Source organism: Lactuca saligna, chromosome 8 (assembly GCF_052625555.1).
Source record: "Lactuca saligna cultivar CGN05327 chromosome 8, ASM5262555v1, whole genome shotgun sequence".
NCBI lineage: Eukaryota > Viridiplantae > Streptophyta > Magnoliopsida > Asterales > Asteraceae > Lactuca > Lactuca saligna.
In genome coordinates, this window is record NC_136424.1 from 81,376,280 (window position 1) to 81,402,156 (window position 25,877).

Genomic DNA, 25,877 nt, shown 5'->3' on the forward strand with positions numbered 1-25,877 from the left:
TCTTTAATCACTTTAGATTTTTGATGGTTTTTAGTCCATTTTGTCATAGGAGGATGACGTAGATCGTAGGTTGGATCGACTTTGGAAAAAACTTCCTCATATTCCAATTGCACATCATAATCATTGTTTTCATTCCCCCTAGAAGTTTGCATTTGACCCATTGTGTGGAATTGGATCCTCCCCCTTGAAATAAGCATCGGTATTAGGACTCGAAGATGAGCTCTTCCCGTAGAATGAAGCATCAGAAGGTTGTAGTTTAGATGGAAATTTAGAAGCATTCGAAATTGGTGACTCGTGAGAAGTCTTGATATTTTCTGTAGCTTCATCAACTATCTTCTTTAGTTCATCCTCTTGATTTTCTTTTGGCTTAGATTCAAAAGAGATGGCTTTTTCAGGTTCGTCAAACAGATTTAGAAATTCTTCATATAGATTTGAGAGAGGAATAGTCATCGGATTCATTGATGTAAAGATGTCCTCATATTGACAATTTGTTTTCTGATACTTGAAATAATTATCATCAAAGGAGACATAATAGGTTTCTTCAATCTTTCTTGACTTCTTGTTCGTAATTCTATATGCTTTCGAAGTTAACAAATAACCCAGAAAAATGCCTTCATCAACTTTCGCATCGAATTTGTTCCTTTGTTCTTTAGAATTAAATATAAAACACCCAGAACCAAACACATGAAAGAATTTTACGTTAGGTTTTCTATTCTTCAGAATCACATAAGGTGTAATTAATTATCTTTTGTTGATGAATGATCGTTTTTGCATGAAACCAGCAGTTGCAATAGCATCATCTTAGAAGTATATAGGAAGATTGACAAATGATAACATTGTCCTTGCAGCTTCGAAAAGAGAGCGGTTTCATCTTTCAATGACACTGTTTTGTAGTGGGGTGTAAGGACCAAAGAAGTTATGAGCAATCCCTTTGTCAGTTAAGAATTCTTCAACGATTGGTTCTTGAATTCCAAACCGTTGTCACTGCGAACTTTCCGAACATGTTTTTGTAATTGATGCTCGATCTGCTTGATGAAATCTTTTAGCTTTTGAATGGCATCTGATTTTGATGTATGAAAGAACACCCAGGTAAATCGAGAAAAATCATCAACAACAATCAAGATATATTTATTACCACCAATACTTTCGATGGGTGATGGACCACACAAACCAATATGCATTAATTCTAGTTGCTCAATAATCTTAGTTTTGATGCTGGTTAAGTGACTCTTCTTACTTTTCTTTCTAAGCTCACAAGCAGCACACCGATGTTCCTAATGTCAGTAATAGACCACTACCAAGTATGTCTGATGTTTTATTTCCGGATAAGGTGAGTCTGGGAGAAAAATACCTCGTGGTGTCAAACCACTGCTAGGCAAAGTTTGATGTTGTATTGTCGGATAGGGTTAGTCTAGGGGTAAAATACCTCACTTTGTCAGATAACTGTTAGGCATAGTTATCTAGATAGCCATCCCTTTCTTAATTGTCTTTTTGTTTTACGAATGGAGGTTCATGGTGAAAATTATTCCATTCCCCTCATTTGATGTAGTTATTGATCCTCGTTTGTTGCCAGGGAATTTCTAAAGTAGCGTCATCAGTTTTTTGTTCATATTGATCCTTTAGGCTAGATCTTGTAAGATCATTGTATAGGATCTATACGTGGAATCGATGGGATGGGATAAATTGTTTTAGAGATATGATGTATCTATGTTAATGATAATAGTTGGATTTTGATGTTAGAGTTAGACATTATTATTACATTGTGGGATTGAAATCCCTATTTACTCACCAGGTTTCCCAACCTGACCTACTCAGTTTATTGTATCACATGTGGCTATATGAAAGATACATTCTGCTGAAAGATTCAAGTAGAATTAGGCCAGTAGTTTAATTATTGTAAGGATTGTAATATTTTGTTATGCTTAGGTTTCTGCGTTGATGATGACATCCCAATGTTTTAATATAATAAAATACATTTCATCAGAAATGCTTTTATAATATCATTATCATGTTTTATAGGAACAAATTCCGCAATACTATTTTTCAAAAAGGATACTCTGATTTTAAAATTAACATAAACAAATCGGTCTTTCTGGCCGTGAAAATGGGGATGTCACAGTTGATATCAGAGCATTAGTGTAAGCTAACTAGGAGTAATGATTTATTTCTAGACTTAAAATCAGATTGTTAGGGATGATTGTGAGATGAGTGTCTGCTATGTTTAGGATGTATGCCTAAATAGACACGAGCACTAGCTTATTTGGGGGGGGGGGTGCCTAAATTACTTTTGTGTGCTAAATGATTTATGTTATAATATGCCTTGTAAGCTTTACGATGCTATCAGATTAATGGTCTATTGCCGCCGGATCTAGAAATTTTATGTGTTAATATTTCTAAAGTTTTAATTACGATATTAGAACTGACATGTAAATTTTTAGAGTGATAAGGAGATTTATACGTCTATCGTAAATAAAGATTTCCCTATCTTAATTCTCGTCACTGCATACCAAATGTCTGATTTGGTGTATAGATCAAAATAGTGAGAACTCAAAGTGGATTTGAAAACAGTAATCAACAACCTAAGCCACGAGTGATTGAGTGTGCACCAGAGGTAGCAGCTGCACTCGAGCCACTCACGGTGGTAGGAGTCTAAGAAATCATTCGGGCTATAATGGTCGAATAAAGGGAAAAGATGAGGCATATATTTCTGAACAATAGGGATGAACCTAATGTACCCATTATACAACCGAAACTGAACATTGAACAGTCAGAAGAAGCAAAGTATAGTAGAATCGTTAGTCAAGCCGAACCACAATTGGTTAGGAGAAATAACCAGGATGAATGAATTGAAAAGAATGAATGTAAGTATAAAAACTTTACGACTTGCCAACCATCAACTTTTACTAGGAAAGAAGATCCATTCAGAGTTATGGATTGGATATCTGAGATGGAGCTAGCTTTCATAACATGTGGTTGCAATGGCAAGTTGCAAACCACTTACGTTGTGCGTCAGCTTAGGGGTGGGGTTTTTCGTTGGTGGAACACTTTGGGAAAGATCATAAGCCCCAATAAGCCACTACAATTGACATGGTCAAAATTCTTGGTGCAATTTAAACGCAACTTCTGCTCAGCCCAAAACATGCTAGAGCTAGAGAATCAGTATTTGACATTAAAAAAGGGCAACATGTCCATTTATGAGTATACCAATGCCTTCACAGACAAGATGGAGTTTGCTTTGCGTATCGTCCCTGACGAGCTAACAAAAATCGACAGGTATACAAAGGGACTACCATGGGAGTACATTGTGCTAGTGCGCCAGACACCTACTCTTGAGGCGGCCATCTGGGCTGCTAAGTCTGTTGAAGAAATGATCAAAGGCAGAACCACCAATAAGGTTGAAGTTGGCGAGCAGAGGATGTTTGAAGAAACGAATTCCTTGCAACATAATTGCACTTACTCAACTTGAGACTTGAAGTCTCGAGATGGCCTGTCTCCCTGACAGACTACCTACGTTGAATCATTGCCGAACTGATTCCACCAGAAGACCATCCTTAATAAAATACTTTCCACCCGTAATAACTTAAGGCTTCCACAAGGAAAAAATCACCGTTCAACTACAACTACCGAATAACAAGCAATTCTATACACAGACCCCAAATCACTGAAGTCGCTCCTACTCCTCTTGCTGCCACATGGCTGCTTTCCTGAAGAACACTTGGGGACCTCCCTAGTCCCAACCTATGTATTAACTGACCGGAACACCGCACACCTACCCGATTGCTGAGCCAAAAACACCCTCAGCAGTTCCCTGCAACCTCTGGAGAATACCTCGTCTAACCAAACTGCCCTATCTCCTTCAAGCCATTTGATCCATCCGATCGAGATAGGCTGACAACCTGTCGTCACTGAATCTGATGCAAAAGGGTGAATACTACCAGCATAGATGTAGTCTTACATCATACCCGACCTCCTTCAACCTACCATTTCCTGATTCCAACATGTCGTGGCTCTATTATGGATAGAGACATCCAAGATACATCACAATGCCTTAAGCTACCATCAAACCAACCCGTTCACCACCCTGGAATTTTTCCATCGATGACCTTGTCATATAGATGCCCCGCATCCCATCTAACTTAAACAAAATCCTGCACGAAGTCCGATTTGGGTTCCTATCCAAATCTGAATTGTTACTCTGCCCCTATCCAGATATCCTCGAATCAGTAATTGCATAATGTACCATGAATCCCAGTCATCCTTTACTTGATTGATTAATAAATACCCTTAGCTGATTCCCTGAGACTTCCAGTCTCGCACCTGGTCCGACCACCAGGTTCTTATGAGATCCAATATCAGGGCTACACAGCCGCATCCCTACAGAAACATACACCACTCTCTCACAAGATCCTGTATCACAAGGTCCAACCCTTAGCTCAACAGTCTCAACCGGTTCTAACCTAGATTCCCATAACCACCCGGGCTCGCCCCCGGATAACTGATCGGTCAATCACCTCTGGTCCTGGTCCTAACTATGTTGTGGCTCCCCCACAGCCTTGTGAACTAGCCTGTCCTAGTCCAAATCACCTGAAAGAATATGTGAACGCTACGACACCCCTGCAATCTTACAACACTCTCTACTACTAGTGAATGATACGGCTCCCCTGCAGTCTTACAACACTATACCCTAACTGACCATTAGTAAATGCTACGGCTCCCCCATAGTCTTATATCACTTTGACCCTTTCTTCTACCATGGATACCTGGACGATTCTCCCCCACTTAGATTCAACTAAGTTCGCTTGGTACACGAGAATTAAAGGATTCCTATTCCTCATTGCGTTCCAATGTTCACCTTGCTGACGGCCGGTGCCTACCAAAGCTAGCATGCCAAAAATATCGCTGTCAAAATAGCACACTTCCTGAAGTCCAGCTAACACCTCTTGTATCCCAACAATATCAATGACTTCAAACGCTTAAAAGCGATATCAAGCTTAGATCTCAGAGTCCAACGAACAGATAGTCTAACCAAGACCTTAGTGACAACTCTCTCCTACCCCGGGAATCCCGATGGCTCCTCCAAAACATAAATACTAAGGCTACTGAAAACTAGCCATAAATCCCTCGTTCAAGCCCTTGAACCAACCCCGAGAATGGTTAGACCAAGTACACTCATTGCTCCTCCCTGAGCGTCAGACAAGTTGACCTCCTTGTCGTCCACTTAAATACAATGAAAATGAAATGGCCTTGATCCCTATGGCCAAGCCATGATGATGTGGCCAAACCTGCTACACCTATAACAACCCAGATCACTAAACATATTCCGACAATGACTCGGATCAATCACGGTACACATGGAATCCGCTCCACGAGATACATCCGCCCAAAGATCCCTCAAAGATTCCTTGACATGATGAATGGCATCTGACAACCCTTTCTAACCCAGACAATAGCAGAAATCCGACCCGAGTCCAACTTATCACAGTTTCCCAAGCAATACAAACACCCAACATCCACCAGAAATGGCCGAAGATAGCATATCCGTAAACATTCAAAGGTATTCTGACCACCTCCTCATGAGATACCACGACCACCCTGAGGACATGATGTAACACCTCATTCCGATCCTAATGACAATCCAAACCCTTGGAAAGAAACTTCGTCGCAGTATTTCTGCAAGAGTTGCACTGGATCCAACCCTGCTAGCCTCTCAAAAGCTGATCCAAACTCTTGGTCTCCGCCCGAGACCCTCCAATAAATTCGTTTGACCTGAACCACTCTCATGAGGTACTCCTAATCAATCTTCCATCCTTGACTCTAAGATCCATATCATTCAGGGTCTCGTACCCTGATCCACTTACTAGCTCAATCGACACGACTATATTGCAATTGCTGGAGTAATCTCTATTCTAAACCGGGCTACAAACTATCCTTGAGACTTGGTCTCCAAACCCAAATGTGAAATAGATCGCACAATCAACCCTGGCTGCTTGATACAAGAGATCCAAGACAAATTCAAAATCCTGGCAGTCCTTCCACTAACTGGCTCACCATCGGAGCTGGGACCAAACCCTGGTCCTACTCATGCATGCCCATCCTCATTATGCGAAGCAACTATTCCCACGCCGAAGGCATAACCAAGAGTTCTCCTTCTTATAAGCTTCTCCGATTCTCCAAGACTTTTACTTATTCGAGTATGGATCCTGTGCTTTCAGTAGTACGGGCGCAATACTACCTTCCACACCTATCCATACTTTCCTCAGCAATCCTTCTGGATCCTCTGAGTTACTTACTCCACCAATATACTCCTAGGCAACTCCTAGGCTCCCCCTAGCAACTGACCTGAACAACACGACAATCTCTACCATAGCAACTCCTAGGCTCCCCCTAGGTCCCCGCAAGCAGGTAACACCTATCGCTAACCACATCCTAGGCTTACCCTAGGGTAATCTCCGACCCGCAAACTATCATAGAATATTCAGCCCATATACCACAACCCCTGCTGACCACATCCACCCTTGCAGCCGGCTGCCTTATGCATGCAAATTATACACAGAACCGAATCTAATAGACTATCGAATAATAGACTCTACCCTAACAACGCAGGAAATAAGGTTAAATAAGCTATTCTAAGGCTATAAGATCCTAACCGTATACAGTTTTCAAAACATGCACATTGCAGTTACAAATACCAATAATCATTCTCATTCTAGCATGTCATCAAATATTCCTAAGGCTACAAGCATCACATATCAGGCCAATCTATTGCTGACTACTCAACACTAGCATGCAAGTCTATCAGCTCATACAACATATACATGCATCTAGGGCTGTAAACGAACTGAACGTTCGGCGAACCGTTCGTGAACTGTTCGGCGGGAACTTCGTTTATGTTCGTTTATTTAATAAATGAACAAACATGAACAAAAATTATCGTTCGTTTAGTTAAATGAACGAACATGAACAATGGTCTCATTCGTTCACTTATGTTCGTGAACGTTCGTTTATGATGTTCATTTATGTTCGTTTATGTTCGTTCGTTTAAGTTTATTTATATTCATCTATATTCAATTATTTTTTATTATATTGCTATAATATATATTCGTTTATGTTCATATATGTTCAATTGTGTTTTATTATCTTTGTTCGTTTATGTTTGTTCGTTTATGTTCGTTTAGCATGTTCAAGAACATAAATGAACGAATATGAACAAAGTAATTTGTTAAACGAACGAACATGAACAAGAAAATCTCGCTCGTTTATCCGTTCGTGTTCGTTTGTTGTTTGGATAACTTAAACGAATGAACACGAACAAGACCTTGTTCGTGTTCGTTTGGTTCGTTTACAGCCCTACATGCATCTCCCCTAGCTCTAACTAGCATGTGATTCACATGTTCATAATCAAATCATAACAGATAACAAATGTGGGTATTCTGGGGAACTTACTCGAGCTCGGCTGATTGCATGCATCACACCCTTTCTTGTCTTAGAAATTCTTTACTTAAAACATTTTTCTTTTTAAAAGCTATACAGATCCTCAGTCTGAGTTCAGACACACCCGAAAGTATGTCTAAACCCCTCAAACCAAGGCTCTGATACCAACTTGTAACGACCTAAAAATCAAGGTAAAATTTTCATTTTTAATATAGTTAAAACATTGATACCATTTACTCTAACAATTCAAATCATCATTAAGTAAAACATTTATCAGAGTTCATAAAATCATTCATTATGGAAATCATACGTGTGTGCACTAGGACTAATCCGATCCCTTCTATTCCAAAACGATGATACCAGAAACCATAAACAAAACTTGTAAGCACGAAGCTTAGTGAGTCCTCCAGAGCATACCCTACACAATCCACACAACACATACCATATCTGCTATAAAAGTCGTCTCTACTGCATACCACATATCAATTAGCTATAAAAGCTACCTCCACCACATAATACAAAATATTTAGCTACGAAGGCTATCTCTACCACATATCACATATTCATTAGCTATAAAAGCTACCTCTACCACGTATCACATACCAATTAGATATCGAGCTATCTCTACCATTAGCCAAAAATGCTATCTCTACCCTTAGCCCCAAAGGCTATCTCTACCGTTAGCCCCAAAAGCTATCTCTACCGTTAACCCAAAGGCTATCTCTACCGTCATCCCAAAAGACTATCTTTACCGTTAGCCCAAAGGCTATCTCTATCGTTAGCTGTAAAAGCTATCTCTACCACATATCATTGCATAAATATGCCACACAACTCTACACAACAAGTATACCAACTATCATAAATATGGGCCAGCCTTGGTGCCTTAAACCCATTGGTGCGGTGAGAAAACTCACCTCACATTGCCGAAGCTTCCCGCACGAATTCCTTTGCTGCTGCCTTGCCAACTTCCCGAGCTGCCTCTACCAAACAATATACCCAATTAGCAATTGGATCCCAAACCATAATCCTTAATCCATGCACGGGGTAAAATGACCATTCTATCCATGGTCTAGTATGATCCAAACTTAGGCCCAATTCCAAAACCAAATCCCAACACTAGGTAGGCTTTCCAAGCCCACTAGTGGCCCATTAATGGCCCAATTTGCCAAATTGGGCCCAAATCCTCTAATGGGCTTTACCCTAAGCCCGAACATCTCCTTGGCACATATTATCTGACTTTTGATGGCCCACTATGGCCCAAAGAACCAAAATCCCTTGCATAGCCCAAACCGAGGCCTAAAATAGCCCAAACACATATCTGATGAGTACGTTGGGCATACTCCTATGTACGCTAAGCATACAAGCGAAATGGTGAGTACGATGGGCGTACCTTCATGTACACTCAGTGTAATCCCCTTTTTAAGTCACTTTCCCATTAAGTGCTTAATACTCTACTCCAGAAGCTACAATTACAAATCCAAGTTCTTATTGATGTCTTAAACCATAAAGTTGCTTACTTGATGGCTTTGCATGAACCACATAAGCTTAAACTCCAAAAATAACAATCTACTTCCACGGAAATGGTCTTAACTCATGCATGAACGCATTAGGACATCAAAGGTGGCTACTTTCTGCCTTAGGGACTCATTTAACACCGAGAGTGGCAACTCTAAGTTTTAGAAATCTAATTGATCCACCAAGCTTCCACCTTTGGACCAAAATGGTCCAAAACCCACTCTAAGAGATCTAAGAGGATAAATGATCAAGATCAAAGCTTTATACCTTCATCAAGTTGATAATGAGTCCCAAATGCCAGATCCACAAGCTCCTCCTTGATTCCCATCTTTGCAACAAGTTCCATCTTCTTGAAATGCACCAAAAATCAGGCAAAATGCACCCACAAGGCTCACAACACTCTTGAATGAAGCTACCACTCGAATTTAGGGTTTAAGGCTTTGAGAATAAAAGGAAGGTGCACCCCCTCAGACTTAAAGTGCTTTAAATAGTGAGCCAACCCTAAAAATTAGGGTTTAGGGACTCTGAGCGTACGTCGGATGTACTTCTCGTATGCTGGGCGTACGTCTCCAACATCCGCGACTCCTCCTCCCCTCTATGCTGGGCATACCCCAGCTTACGCTGGGTGTACTCACATGGCTGCCATCTTGCATGCATGGGCTGAAATGCAAACTTTTCCATTCAGGGACCAACTCTGCCAACAACTTCGAAGTGTTGTAACTTCTTAGTTCTAAGTCCGTTTCCGACGAACTTTATATCCACAAAAAGGTGGCAATAAGCCCTACGCTCCTAGCTATACCGCAAGCCTTAAAACCTTTTGAAACCGAGTGTTATAGTGTTGGTCCAAAAATTTTTGGTGGTGCATCAGTGGTCAAACTTTGGCTACTTTGTGCGTTTTTGGTCCCAAAACGTTAACTTTAGCAGGTTGTTTGTTAAGTTTTTTAGAATATCAATTTTACCCTTAATGGCCATTTCTACAACCAAAATACAAGGACCATTCATTCATCTTTTTTTAAAAAAATATTCAGTTATTGTACATTAATTACTTTAGCTAATGCTTTTTCAATTTATTTTTATTGGATTAATTCTCTTTTATTGGAATATTATATATTAATAAATATTATTTTTAATACAATAATATATATATATATATATATATATATATATATATATATATATATATATATATATATATATTACTTAATTGGATTATTAACTTATTAAATTAATTCTTTTTATAATTTTTTTAATGGATTTATTTTTTTATTGCACTGTTATATATTAATAAATATTATTTTTATTGTATAATAGTTATAGATTCACAAATATTACTTTGTTGGATTATTAATTTTTTAGTTAATTTTTTAATTACATTTTCATTGGATTTTTTTTTTTTGACAACACTACCACCATCCTTATATTATATTTAAAAATCCTACCTAGACTGGGTGATGGTGGTGGTGTTTGATAGGTGTCGAATCCATCAAACAAGGAATCATATTTGAACATACGATTTAAAAATAACAGTAACGGTCACAAGAATTGTCAATTTATCAAGTTGGTACTTAAAAATACTAACAAGTTCTAGCATCTTCCATTCATGAAATTGTTTAATGAAAACTAGCTCTTTGAATTAAACCTACCCTTACTAATTTTGTCTAAACAAGATCTTATAAATAGATTGAAAGATAACATTAAGTTTTATGTGTATGTTCTCAACAACGTTCAATACTTCTTACAAGGCCAGAAGCGTAAAAATATGCAATTATAGTTTGCATTGAAGTTAATCCCGTCACATAAACAATTTGATGTGTGCCACTTAGCACCAATTCATAACATAATTATAGATTTTACAAATTGAATAACACGAACGAACTAACTTCAATTCAAGCGGCCAACATGAATTGGATCAAGAATGAAACATTCGGTTGTAACAAAAGTAAAATGGTTTGAAATAATAACAATGTAACATCAAATCATATATATATATATATATATATATATATATATATATATATATATATATATATATATATATATATATATATATATATATATATATATATAAAAAGGGAGTTCTAACTACAAAGTCGGGTATGTTAAGTAACCTTGAAATATAATAAAAGATAACCTAATCAACCTTGATATTATAATCATGTAATTGTTGGAAAAAAAAATGAACATAAAATAGGAGTGTACAATAGTTTTTTAAATATTTTTCAGATTGGTCTGACTAATTAATGAACTTATCGAATAGTAAGTCATATTTATCTAGCACTTGATTACAAAAATTCACGAATGACATTAGAATAATAAAGAAAACAATTTAAAAAATTTAAAATCATAATTAAAAAAATAGTAATCTACTAAAATAATTTTTACTAGTAAATAAATATTATATATTAAAAATAATATTTATTAATATATAATAATTCAATAAAAATATAAAAAATCTAATAAAATAATATTTATTAATATATGAATATTATTTATTAAAAATAATATTTATTAAAATATATTAATCTAATAAAAAAGATTTAGTCCATTAAAACGAAATTAAAAAAAAAATAATTAGATGAAATTAATAATTCAATAAAGTAAACAAAATTGTAAAATGATCTATATATTGTTGGCACAATTTGTTAGTTTTGGTCAAAAAGGTTTTTTGGTGTAGTAATGGTTCAAATTTTGATTTTTTTATTTGTTTGGATCTTAACCATTTAAAAAGATGAGTATACTTTTTATATTTGTTTTTTATTTGTTATATTAATTTTAATGATTTTAAGTAATTAAAAATTAGAGAATACACACACTCTCTCTCTAACACATAGACAGAAAAACACACATTCAAAAACACCTCGACTGCCACCACCACCCGCCAGCATTGTCCGTCGGTAATCTTCAAATTGTTACGCCAGAATCACCATATGTCTCATAATTTTGACAGACGTAAAGACAATTTTTGCAATTTTGTAATAATAATATAATAAAAAACAATTAATAGAATAAAAAATAATTAAAAATTTTTAAAGAATAAATATATAATATATGAATAAAATCCAAAAATAGATATACATCAATTGTTTTTATAGTTTGATTGTAGAAATAATCCATGAGAGTAAAATTATCATTTTTAAAAAAAAAGATTAACAGCTAAGTTATTAGAATTAACATTTTTTGAAGATATCCAAAAAATTAAACCATTGATGCATCACCAAATATTGTTAGACAAAAAGTACATAATTTTGACAACCACGATGATTATTTTTGCATAAAAAAAATTTAATTTTTTAAATTTTGTTTATATAATGTTGTTTCTTTTATGTTTTGTTTTTTTTTTTTTTTGACGTTTTATGTTTTTAATGTTATTTAATTTTTGGAATACATTATTTTATCTGTTTAACCAACTCGATAATTTGTTATGAGAGTTTTATGATTCGCAATGTATAAATACACTTGTTTCATTTTCTGAAACCACAAAATTTGATTTCTGTTATTTACTCTCATTAATTTGATTTGATATAGTAGGTAGTCCTTTTCACATGGAAGAAGCAACAAGCCAACAACCCATGGGAATCATCTAGTCGTGGACGATATCTTCTTCAATTAAAAACAAATAAGAAACGTTGCATACAACAACATACTCGATATACTGATCATATGCCACAAACTACATATTACAACTGCATCATTACGATACGAACCGCTTATTGCAACATCGATCCATGATTGTTACAGAAACTTTAACTTTCACAAACATAAAGAGCTTTTTCTTGCAACATCGATGAATGTTATAGACAAAAACTTCAACTTCATAAAAATACATAACCTAAAAAACGACTAGATTTATTATTTGTAAATGCCACTTATCATTATGCCTTACCAAACCGTTTCTTGAAAAATGCAAGCAGGCGTTCTCTTGGTAGTAAGACTTGATTGACGACTTCAAGGTTGACAAAGTCATCAGCCCATTCGGTGAGTTTTGGAAACTTGTCTTTGGTGAACAATGTTTTTTCGGCTGCTTCTTGGATTATTCCAAGCCAATAGGCTATGAAATCAGCAGCAATGTCGACCAGATTAATGCTGTCACCTCCAAAGAACTTGGTACCTTTGACTTTGAGTTCATTTTCTAGCATTTGTAGTTGCTCGCAAGCTTCTTTATCAGTGTCCTCATTTCCATCGGGGCCAAAAGCCTTATATAGTGCAGGAATGCACTGAACAAAACAAAGAATATAATCGTCAATGTAGGAACAGTAGTGTTAAAGTCGACTATGATGCATGATCAGTCTGTTCATTTCCTTCTTCCATAATGCTGAAATCAAATCATATGCATACATCCACTAACAATTACATAACCATACGTACAAAAACCAGTAGCATAAATGAAGATCAGGGGAGAAGGAAATTATTAGTTATTACCTTCTCATCAATAAATTTGGCCCAAAATCGAGCAACAACCTTCTCATAAGGATCCTGAGGCAAAATCGGAACTCCTTTCCACACTTCATCAATGTACTCAACGATCAGCAGAGACTCTGAGATCGGATTTCCGTTATGAACCAGCACCGGTACTTTCTTATAAACAGGATTATACTTGAGAAGTTCGGCACTCTTGTTGCTGAGATCTTGTTCCAAGTTTTCGTACTTGATTCCCTTCATATTCAAAGCGATTTTCGCTCTGCAAACGAATGGACTTCCTGCAACGGCATACAACTTCACTTCATCCGCCATTTTCCGTCGATCTGAATCTATCAGCAACTCCTGATTTCAGGTTAGGTTTCTAAATATTAGTCGGCGAACGGCCATATAAATACTACTGCGATAGAGTCACCTACCCCTCCGTCATGGTCGACGTATGTTGTAGCCTTGTGGGTTGTTCGAGCTTGTGGACGATATAATTTGATTTTTTATTATTTAATATGTTATATCAATCAAAAATATTATTCAACTTTTATACACAAGTATATTGAGGACAATAAATGATATATTGTTTTTATCTAATGATATATTATATCAATCATTCAATAATATTATTCAGCATTTTAACACAAGTATTTATTGACAACAGTAAATGATATATAGCTTTAATTTCTCTATTGAATTTCAAACAACTCCGAGCTTGTCTCAGTCCTTCAAAATGGATGGAGGATGACTTATGTTGGGTTAATCCAAAAATATGGGACAATTTAAGTCCAGGGCAATTTTGGAAGCTTTTTTTAGCGTTATTTGTGCTAGTTTAGATTTCTTTGTTTAAGTTTTCTAGCAATAAAAACTCTTGTTCAGCAAGTAATTAGAAAGCTCTCCCGTGTTTTCTTATTCTCCTGTTTTGCCCTGTTCACTTCTTCCTTCCTGTTGTGTTCTGTTTTTCACAGGCAACTAGGTTGCATCATGTATCTTTATCAGGTAGATATCTAACATTTGGTATCACAATGAATCTTTTCACTGGTGCGATGTCGAACAAGGAAGGATCGGTTACACTTCAATACCTAATTTTGTCTAAGTCAATTTAACATTGTAAAGTTTCAAATAATGTTTTTCATTTTAAAATCATAATTCTCATAATATATCTCACAAAAATCCAAAGTATCTAATTATCAACACACAACTCCATAAATGTTCGATTAAAAATTCAGGATCCTCAAAACATAACTCTTTCTCTCGTGTGTGCAATCAACCCAACGCCTTCCCGCGATCCTGAAAAGTACGTGAAACACATATCACACAACACGGTAAGCACGAAGTTTAGTGAGTTTCCCCAAATACCACATAGACAAATAATAAGCCTTTCATGGCTATAACTCGGCATGGACCCTCTGGTCTCATGTGTCTCGATGTGGACCCTCTGGTCATATGTCTTAGTGAGGACTCTCCGGTCTCAGAACTCGGTTTGGACCCTCTGCTCCTGTCTCAGTGGAAACCCTCTGATCCCACAACTCAGTTTGGACCCTTCGGTCGTATCTCAGTAAACACATAATATAACATATATATCACACAAACAAAATGCATAATACCACATTACTCAAGTAAGCACATAAGACCCTTCGGTCATACATAGATACCACTCATGGTAAGTATAGTAAGAAGACTCACCTAGAAGCAAACAAGCAAATACACCTCGTACACGAATCACCGATCTAGCCTCCGGCTAACATATATGATAATTATCTCTAATTAAAATCACAACTCTAATTAAACTCATACTAGCCCTTCTTTAACTCTTGGGAAGGGTAAAAGACCATTCTACCCTTCCATGGTCTCCATTACTCACATTTGGTTAAAAACCTAAAATTCAATAGAAGTCAACTCGAGTCAACAGTCCATGTTGACCAATTCGTCGAGTGCGTCAAAGCAACTCGTCTATAACGACCCAATTTTCATGTCCAAAAATTTCGTTTTTAAAACATTACTTTAGAAAACGTTAATAAATAAATACATTGTTTGATCAAACTACATCACAACATAAACCATGTTCAAAAGTCAAGTCATACAACCAATCAAAACATCATAGTATAAATCCCAGAGAAATCTAATAAATGCGGAAACCAGTGTGTGTGCATGATGTGCCGCTACCGTGCCAGCTCCTTCCCCTTCGATGAAGAGGTACCTGAAACCAAAACTGTAAACTGTAAGCACAAAGCTTAGTGAGTTCCCCCATCGTACCACATACCATACAATACATATCATACATACTGCCAGGCTATTCTGGGGTGCCTGACTACCCGGTACGGCCATTCTAGGGTGCCGACTACCCGTGCGGCCATTCTGGGGTGCCGTCCTACCCGTGTCAAGCCATTTTGGGGTGCTGACCTACCCATGTCGAGCTATTCTGGGGTGCTGACTACCCTTCGGTCCTAACAACCGAACCTCAGGGACTATTTCACCCCTACTACTACCATCACATATATCATAACACAAACGTAATATCAGACATATCTGGGGTGTCTGACTACCCTTCGGTCCTAACAACCGAACTCTACTACTATCACATACAACATATCATGCCAACATATAACATATCAGGTAGTAGCAAACCTAGATGATATCACAAAGACAATCATCTAACATACAACTCCTACTAGTGGGCCGACATTGTGGCCTTAGACCCACCGCTACTGGAAGGTAACTCACCTCGGAGTAGCTGCTGATCTTCGTGGGAATAGTCTGATTGCTGCTACTGCTGCTCCGGAAATCCTCTGACTGTAATTCCCACCAAACACTTAGTCAAAAACTGCTAACTGACCTTTAGGTAAAATGACCATTTTATCCCTGATCATGCCCTAAGTCAAAGTCAGAGTCAACTTCCAGTTGACCCGACTCGCCGAGTTGGCTCGCCAACTCGCCGACTCCATGTCCAAACGACTGACCTGAATTCTGTTTCTACTCGTCGAGTTAGGCGTCGACTCAACGAGTTCTCCTTCCAAACTGATGTTCAAGTCCTTCATCCTACTCGCCGAGTTGTATGAACAACTCGTCGAGTTCATCTTCATCCGATGAACAAGTTATACTGTGACTCGCCGAGTTGTATGAACAACTCGCCGAGTCTGATCTTTATCTAAGGAGATTGCCTTGAACTCGCCGAGTCTGGGCATCGACTCGTCGAGTTCCATTATGGGTGAGTTTTAGCTTCCAACTCACCGAGTCCACCGTGGACTCACTACACAACTCGACACAACAAAAAGGGGACAATCTCGGAGACTCGCGACTAGACTCGCCGAGTCAGATGAGCGACTCGCCGAGTCCGCTCCATGCAAGAGCCATAAATGCGATTTTGCTTGAATCCAGTCCATGCCATTCGTAGATCTGGGCTCCTAGAGCATGAATAACACGTAAAGTTTCCAACTTTACGTGTAAATATCCATCTATGGGGTTTTTAGGGTTCAAAATGCACCTAAAAGAGTAGATCTAAGGTTTTCATGCAACATGGGTTCATAAAGGTAGTAGATCTGAGCTCCTGGAGCTCAACCATGCTTAGATCTAGAGGCCAATCAACTTATTTCGAAATATGATGCACATACAAGCTTAGAAAATGAGTCATGAAGGACTTTAATGGGGGCCATAAGCATGAAGACAAGGGGGAAAACGAGCCATACCTTAGTGAACACTCTGAAATAGCTCACAAGTGCTTGACCTCCTCTTCTTCTTCTTGATCTCCTTTCCTACTCACTCCAATCTTCATGAGGACACACCAAATGGCTTCAAATCCACAAAACAAGGCTTAGAACGAGGTGTATGGCTCTAAGGGTGAATGGGGGCTGGCTTGGGGGCGGAAAGGGGGATTAAATAGGGTGCAAACCCATGAAACTTAGGGTTTCATCCAACAACGGTGACTCGCCGAGTCCAGGATATGGACTCGCCGAGTCGCCAACTTAAACGTGTCCCGGGTCCCGTCCCTACTCGGCGAGTCGGACTTATGACACGCCGAGTCCAAGGCTTAAAATGGAAAATACTCAATTAAGATTTACATACCAGGAACCAGGTGCTACAAATCTCCCCCACTTATTTTAGACTTCGTCCTCGAAGTCTGCTGCTCGATCCTGGAACAGCTCGGGGTAATGCTCCATCATTTCATCCACCAGCTCCCAAGTCCACTCCGAACCCTTGCGGTGCTGCCATTGCACCTTCACTAGCTCCACCCTTTTGTTCCTCAAATCCTTCGACTTCCTGTCGAGGATTGCGACTGGGCGCTCAATGTAATTCAGGCTGTCGTCAACTTAAATATCCTCCAACGGCACTACTGCTGAATGATCCACTAAGTACTTCCGCAGCTGAGAGACATGGAAAGTGTTGTGGATCTGGCTGAGCTCGACCGGCAGATCCAATCTATACGCCACCTTGCCCACCCGGGCTACAACCCTGAACGGTCCGATAAATCTCGGGCGCAACTTGCCCCGCTTCCTGAATCAAATGACGTCTTTCCAATGCGACACCTTCAGGAGAACCATATCCCCGACTTGGAACTCCAAGTCGGATCGACGCTTGTCGGCGTAACTTTTCTGCCAACTCTGAGCAGTCTGAAGCCTGCTCCGAACCTTTTAGATCCTCTCGGTCGTCTCGAGCACCACCTCGGTGCTCCCTATGACCCTTTGGCCAACTTCACCCCAACATATCGAGGTCCTGCACCTCCGTCCGTACAACATCTCGAATGGGGGACGGTTAATACTCGCGTGGTAGATGTTGTTGTATGAGAACTCAGCCAAGGGAAGATAGGTATCCCAGCTACCACCGAAATCTAACACACATGCCCGCAACATATCCTCCAAAGTCTGGATGGTCCACTCGCTCTGACCATCTGTCTGCGGGTGAAAGGCGGTGCTAAAATGAAAACGAGTGCCTAACTCGTCATGAAACTTCTTCCAAAATCTGGAAGTGAATCGCACATCTCGGTCTGATATCACTGACACTGGCACCCCATTCCGCGCTACTATCTCCCTGATGTAGATATCGGCCAACTTTTCGGCTGAGATGCTCTCCTGGATCGGAATAAAATGGGCGCTCTTGGTCAATCGATCCACGATGACCCAAATCGAATCTACTTCGCGCGCAGTCCTGGGAAGCTTTGTGACAAAATCCATCGTGATGTCTTCCCATTTCCACAACGGGATGTCCAACGGCTGCATCTTCCCATGCGGTCTCTGATGTTCGGCCTTGATCTTCCTGCAGGTCAAGCACCGCTCGATGTACCATGCCACATCCCGCTTCATGCAGGGCCACCAATAGTCTAGACGAAGATCCTTATACATCTTCGCCGCCCCGGGATGAATAGAGAATCGGGACTTGTGCGCCTCCTCCAACAAGATCTGGCGTACGCCTCCGTGATACGGCACCCACACCCTGCGGTGTAGTGTCAATAGTCCTCGACTATCATAATCGAAGGAGGAAACCTGACCCACCACACGCTCGCTCTTCTGATGTTACTCCTTGATAGCCTCCTATTGAGCCTCCCGAACCTGCTCCAACAGGGGAGTCACCACAGTCATCCTCATGCAAATATCCCTGATCGGTGCCGCCTTGCGGCTAAGTGCATCGGCCACTACGTTGGCCTTTCCCAGGTGGTAAAGGATCTCACAATCATAATCCTTCACCACGTCCAACCACCAACGTTGCCTCATGTTCAGATTCGGCTGATCCATAAGGTACCTCAAACTCTTGTGGTCCGTGTAAATGGTACACCGAACCCCGTAGAGGTAATGCCGCCAAATCTTGAGGGCGAAAACCACCGCCCCCAACTCCAAATCATGCGTCGGGTAGTTCGCCTCGTGAGACTTGAGCTGCCTCGAAGCGTAGGCAATGACATGCCCCCTCTGCATCAATACCGCACCCAACCCTGAAATAGACGCGTCACAATAAACCACAAAATCCTCTACGCCCTCTAGTAGGGCTAAGATCGGCGCCTCGCACAATCTCTGTCTCAGTGTCTCAAATGTTGCCTGCTGCTCGGGTCCCCACCAAAAGACCACGACTTTCTTCATCAACCGTGTCAGGGGTACAACTATCTTGGAGAAATCCTAAATGAACCTCCGATAATAGCCTGCCAATCCTAGGAAACTTCGAATCTCAGATGGAGACTTCAGAACCTCCCATCTCATCACAGCCTCGACCTTGGCCGGATCGACCAGAATCTCGTTCTAGTTGAGAAGGTGTTCGAGAAATTGCACCTCGCGCAACCAAAACTAACACTTGGAGAACATGGCATACAAGCTCTCCCTCCTCAGGGCCTCCAATACCTTCTCAGATGCTCCTCATTCTCTTCCTGCGTCTTGGAATAAACCAAGATGTCATCGATAAAGACTATCACAGAACGATCCAGCATCGGTCTGCATATGCGGTTCATGAGATCCATGAACGCGGCAGGAGCATTGGTGAGCCCAAACGGCATCACCACGAACTCATAGTGGCCATAGCGCGTCCGAAATGCAGTCTTCTGCGTATCCTTCTCCCTGACCCTCATCTGATGATAACTCGAATGCAAATCAATCTTGGAGAACCAAGATGCTCCCTGAAGCTGATCAAAGAGATCATCAATCCTCGGGAGTGGGTAACTGTTCTTCACCGTTACCTTATTCAACTCCCGATAATCTATACACATCCGGTGCGACCCGTTCTTCTTCTTCACAAACAGAATCGGGGCTCCCCAGGGTGAACTGCTCGGTCTAATGAATCCCTTGTCTAGCAGCTCCTGCAGCTGCATAGACAACTCCTGCATCTCGGGAGGAGCCAGCCGATATGGTGCCTTGGCTATCGGAGCCGCACCAAGAACGAGGTCAATCCTGAACTCCACCTGTTGCTCCGAAGGTATCCCAGGAAGCTCCTCTGGGACAACATCTGCGAAATCTCGCACCACTGGAACCTCACTCACTGACATCTTCCCGGGTATCCATTACGTACGCAACATAACCTGCGCATCCCTGCTGAAGGTATCGTCTAGCTCTCGCTGCTGAACAGTCTGAGGGTCCACACTGTGGCCTCTCGCCATGAATCACTAACTCTCCCCCACCCGGGGTCCGGACTCGCACTAGCTACTGTGCGCAATCTGTAACTGCCCCATTAGGGCTCAACCAATCCATGCCTATAATCACCTTGTTCCCTCGCAATGGAATGGGAACCAAATCTACCAAGTAGCGCTCCTCGAACAAACGCAAGATGCAATCCCGAAACACCATCGATGCTCGCACCGATCGATCATCAGCAATTTCTACCTCCAAAGGGAAATCCAACATGCCCAAAGACTCAGGAAACTTCTTGCTAAGCGCAAGGGACACAAACGATCGGGATGCACCCGAGTCGAACAACACCTGAACTGGGATACCGTTCACATGGAACGATCCTAACACATATACATATACCGAGCCCATATCAATATCATAACATCATATAAATAAATGAAAGGGAAAGAATCATACCGGTCACCACATCGGGTGCTGCGGGTGCCTCCTCGGTGGTCAGCTGAAATGCCCGACTCCTCACCACTGGAGCCTCTGCCTTGCCCTGCCGGCCATCTGTGATCCGCAGGGTCGCTGGAGCTGGCGCCTTCACCGACGCTAAAGCTATCAACTGGGGACAATTGGCCTTCTTGTGGCCGCTCTGGTTGCAGTGGAAACACAGCAACTCCGATGACTGAATAACTGTTGCCGGAGCAGTGCAATCCCTGCTATAGTGCCCAGTCTTGCCGCACTTGTAGCAGCCTGATGATCCCATCCTGCACGCCCCCTCGTGCGGCCTGCCGCATTTCCTGCAGTGGCTTGGTCCTGACTGGCCTTTCGGCCTACCATCTGATCCCTTTGGCTTCTTCCCCGAAGCCCCTCTTGCATGTCCCTCCTCTGACTTCCGTTTCCGAATATGCTCCAAATCTATCTCCCTCTCCCTCGCCCTGGCAACAATGGGGTCCTTCACCCCGTGGAAATCTGGCGCACCGCTGCCCTTGAAGTCCTTAAAGGACAGCGTGCGAGATCCCGACTAGCCAGATGCCATGTCGCTCCTGAACGCCCTGAGGCGATACTCCATCAACTCGATGATCCCTTCCTTGATCGACCCGAAGATGATGGGGGTCGACTCAAGGATACCTCTGGTGATCTCTGATGCGATGAACTCATGTAGCCTCTCATCTACTGGCTCGAAACCTGATCTCGAACCCGATCACTCTCCTGAACTGCAAACTACTGGTCTCGGGCGTAGTACCACCATTCTGAAATACAAAGAAATAACAACTGTTAGTGATACTGATACCCCTGGAGGGATCCCACCCACTACTAGTTCCCTAGTCTTATCTTAGCCTTCCTCAGTTCGGGTACGGATCCTCTACTTTCAGTAGTACGGGCCCATACTACCTTCCACATCTATCCGTACCTTCCCCAAGGACCGCCTCGACTCGACCAGGTCCCTTCCCCTACTGCTGATCACTGCTACTCATTATCCTAGGCTTACCCTAGGAAACCTCTAACTCCACCCAACCCAGTCCTCAGCTGCTAAAGGCCTCTTGGTGATGCCAATTAACTATTACCTGAATACAATCACATGTGCTGAGGCTTGGATAATCCTTCGAGTAAGGGACTCATCTCTACAACGGTTAAAACTCAAACAAGAGCTACGCAATAGAGTGAAATCCAACACTCTGAGATTATTCAACCCTGATCACATGAGACTTAAACGTATTCACCTAACAGTTAACTCCCATCACTTCAAGGCCCACATAGCACAAAGCAAACAACTTTGGACGTAAGAAAACAATCTCAAGCAACTCTATCCTCGAAGAGAGAACTGAACCAGCATACAATGCTAAACTCGTACTATCAGGAATAACCTAAACAAACTACCCTACTGCTGTCTACTCAACTCTAGCATGCAGCTATTTCATATACTGAAGCACATAAAGCAGGCACATAAGGCATCACTCCTAGATCCTTAGTCCTATTCTAGCATGCCGTTCTGCAGAAACTGATAAACATAAATAAACTTGTATGGGTACATTGGGGAATACTTACTTGAGCTTGGCCGGTCGCGCATATCACACATATTATTCTTTCTTAAAACCCTTTACTTAACCCTTTTAGAAAACATTTTCTCTTTCCAAAATATTTTAATCCCTCGATTTGAGTTCAAACACCACCGAAGGTGTGTCCGAATCCCTCAAACCAGGGCTCTGATACCAATTTGTAACGACCCAATTTTCACGTCCAAAAATTTCGTTTTTAAAACATTACTTTAGAAAACGTTAATAAATAAAAACATTGTTTGATCAAACTACATCACAACATAAACCATGTTCAAAAGTCAAGTCATACAACCAATCGAAATATTAGAGTATAAATCCCGGAGAAATCTAATAAATGCGAAAACCAGTGTGTGTGCATAATGTGCCGCTACCGTGCCAGCTCCTTCCCCTTCGATGAAGAGGTACCTGAAACCAAAACTGTAAACTGTAAGTACAAAGCTTAGTGAGTTCCCCCATCGTACCGTATACCATACAATACATATCATACATGCTGACAGGCTATTCTGGGGTGCCTGACTACCCGGTACGGCCATTCTAGGGTGCCGACTACCCGTGCGGCCATTCTGGGGTGCCGTCCTACCCGTGTCAAGCCATTCTGGGGTGCTGACCTACCCATGTCGAGCTATTCTGGGGTGCTGACTACCCTTCGGTCCTAACAACCGAACCCCAGGGACTATTTCACCCCTACTACTACCATCACATATATCATAACACAAACGTAATATCAGACATATCTGGAGTGTCTGACTACCCTTCGGTCCTAACAACCGAACTCTACTACTATAACATACAACATATCATGCCAACATATAGCATATTAGGTAGTAGCAAACCTAGATGATATCACAAAGACAATCATCTAACATACAACTCCTACTAGTGGACCGGCATTGTAGCTTTAGACCCACCGCTACTGGAAGGTAACTCACCTCGGAGTAGCTGCTGATCTTCGTGGGAATAGTCTGACTGCTGTTGTTGCTGCTCCGGAAATCCTCCGGCTGTAATTCCCACCAAACACTTAGTCAAAAACTGCTAACTGACATTTGAGTAAAATGACCATTTTACCCCTGATCATGCCCTAAGTCAAAGTCAGAGTCAACTTCCAGTTGTCCCGACTCGCCGAGTCCATGTCCAAACGACTGACCTGAATTCTGTTTCTACTCGTCGAGTTAGGCATCGATTCGACGAGTTCTCCTTCCAAACTGATGTTCAAGTCCTTCATCCTACTCGCCGAGTTGTATGAACAACTCGCCGAGTTCATCTTCATCCGATGAACAAGTTATACTGTGACTCGCCGAGTTGTATGAACAACTCGCCGAGTCTGATCTTGATCTGAGGAGATTGCCTTGAACTCGCCGAGTCTGGGCATCGACTCGTCGAGTTCCATTATGGGTGAGTTTTGGCTTCCAACTCACCGAGTCCACCGTGGACTCACTACACAACTCGACACAACAAAAAGGGGACAATCTCGGAGACTCGCGACTAGACTCGCCGAGTCAGATGAGCGACTCGCCGAGTCCGCTCCATGCAAGAGCCATAAATGCGATTTTGCTTGAATCCAGTCCATGCCATTCGTAGATCTGGGCTCCTAGAGCATGAATAACACGTAAAGTTTCCAACTTTACGTGTAAATATCCATCTATGGGGTTTTTAGGGTTCAAAATGCACCCAAAAGAGTAGATCTAAGGTTTTCATGCAACATGGGTTCATAAAGGTAGTAGATCTGAGCTCCTGGAGCTCAACCATGCTTAGATGTAGAGGCCAATCAACTTATTTCGAAATATGATGCACATACAAGCTTGGAAAATAAGTCATGAAGGACTTTAATGGGGCCATAAGCATGAAGACAAGGGGGAAAACGAGCCATACCTTAGTGAACACTCTGAAATAGCTCACAAGTGCTTGACCTCCTCTTCTTCTTCTTGATCTCCTTTCCTACTCACTCCAATCTTCAAGAGGACACACCAAATGGCTTCAAATCCACAAAACAAGGCTTACACGAGGTGTATGGCTCTGAGGGTGAATGGGGGCTGGCTTGGGGGCAGAAAGGGGGATTAAATAGGGTGGAAACCCATGAAACTTAGGGTTTCATCCAACAGCGGTGACTCGCCAAGTCCAGGATATGGACTCGCCGAGTCGCCAACTTAAACGTGTCCCGGGTCCCATCCCTACTCGGCGAGTCGGACCTATGACTCGCTGAGTCCAAGGCTTAAAATGGAAAATACTCAATTAAGATTTACATACCAGGAACCAGGTGCTACATCGTCGAGTTCCATCGTATCCTCAGAAGCCTCGTGAAAACCAACTCAACTCGTCGAGTTAACCCATCAACTCACCGAGCTATAGCATATGCTCAGAGTTGTTGGGATAAACCCTAACCTACTCGTCGAGCCGGCTCATCAACTCTTCAAGTCCCTTAAGTTAAATTTTCATTCAGACGATTTAAGGTAGAAAATCCTTCTCCATACTCTTGATCTTACCTCCTAAAGCTCGAATATCATGTAAAACTTGCAGCTTTACGTTCATGCATGGCATATTGGCTCCATAATGCAAATACACGCTCTTACAAGGGTTTAGTGCTCAAAAGCTTGCCTCTAGCTCCATAAAGCTTGGGTTTTTATGCTCACAAGACCTCCTACAGTCTATATATGAGGTTTCAACCTCAAGATATGCTCAAGGGATTCAACAACACAAGGTGGATGGGAAAAAACCCTAAAAGTTTCCCCAAACCATGACCTACACAAAGAATAATCAAGTTAGCATCTTTTACCTCCAATAGAAGCTAACCATTGAAGAATCTCTAGATCCAAATGTCCCTCCCTGGACTAAGCTAAGATGCTCTCCAAATCTTCTTCCACAGTTGCACAAGAACACCCAAATAGTCTCTTTCTCTCTCATAATGGATGGAACCGATCTACGGTTTCACACAGGGCTCTCTAGAGATAAGGGAGGCGGAAATGAGGACGTAAGTCGCCGTTAAATAGGACACAAACCTAGAAAATTAGGGTTTCTCCACACAGCTCCAACTCACCGAGTTGGTCTCTCTACTCGTCGAGCTGGTCACTAAACCCACGCAGCCAAAACGAATCCACTCGTCGAGTTGGGCATTCAACTCTTCGAGTTGCTCTGCTAAGGAACATGAATTTCTTAAATATGATACTTAGAAATTCGGGATATTAGAATTTTCCCACACTTGAATTAGATTTCGCCCTCGAAATTGCTTCGCAACAATACATAGATCGAACCCAATTACCCGAGAAGAACCACCGAAAGAATGTCATATCTTACAATAATTTCCCTTAAAAGACACTTGAGCCCAAACTAGAATTCTCAATCCCGAAAAAGGATAGACCCCTCTACCGCTGCGGTACCTGTTCTGACTTTCCAAAACTTGGAAACTCTAGTGGTCTGTATCCCTACCAGACCGCCATTGCATGTTATT

General features: G+C 41.2%; 1 protein-coding gene across 2 annotated transcripts; it reads right to left on the reverse strand.

The window, feature by feature from the left end:
- Positions 1-12,577: 12,577 nt before the first annotated feature.
- Positions 12,578-13,851, reverse strand: LOC145011822 (putative glutathione S-transferase). Of its 2 annotated transcripts, XM_078970557.1 has the most exons (3): positions 13,782-13,851; positions 13,366-13,707; positions 12,578-13,160 (listed from the first exon to the last, which is right to left on the reverse strand). In XM_078970557.1, exons 2-3 carry the CDS (start codon positions 13,675-13,677, stop codon positions 12,819-12,821), a joined length of 654 nt encoding a protein of 217 aa, XP_078826683.1. In that variant the 5' UTR covers positions 13,678-13,707; positions 13,782-13,851; the 3' UTR covers positions 12,578-12,818. The 2 variants fall into 2 exon arrangements, with proteins under 2 accessions (XP_078826683.1, XP_078826682.1); XM_078970556.1 differs by lacking the exon at positions 13,782-13,851 and having other exon boundaries at positions 13,366-13,762.
- Between the last annotated feature and the right edge of the window lie 12,026 nt (positions 13,852-25,877).

Excerpts from the sequence above, each read along its gene's own strand:
- LOC145011822 (XM_078970557.1), bottom strand. The coding sequence starts at position 13,677 with ATGGCGGATGAAGTGAAGTTGTATGCCGTTGCAGGAAGTCCATTCGTT. Across the intron at positions 13,161-13,365 it reads CCAAATTTATTGATGAGAAG|TGCATTCCTGCACTATATAA; the intron begins GTAATAACTAAT and ends TGTTTTGTTCAG.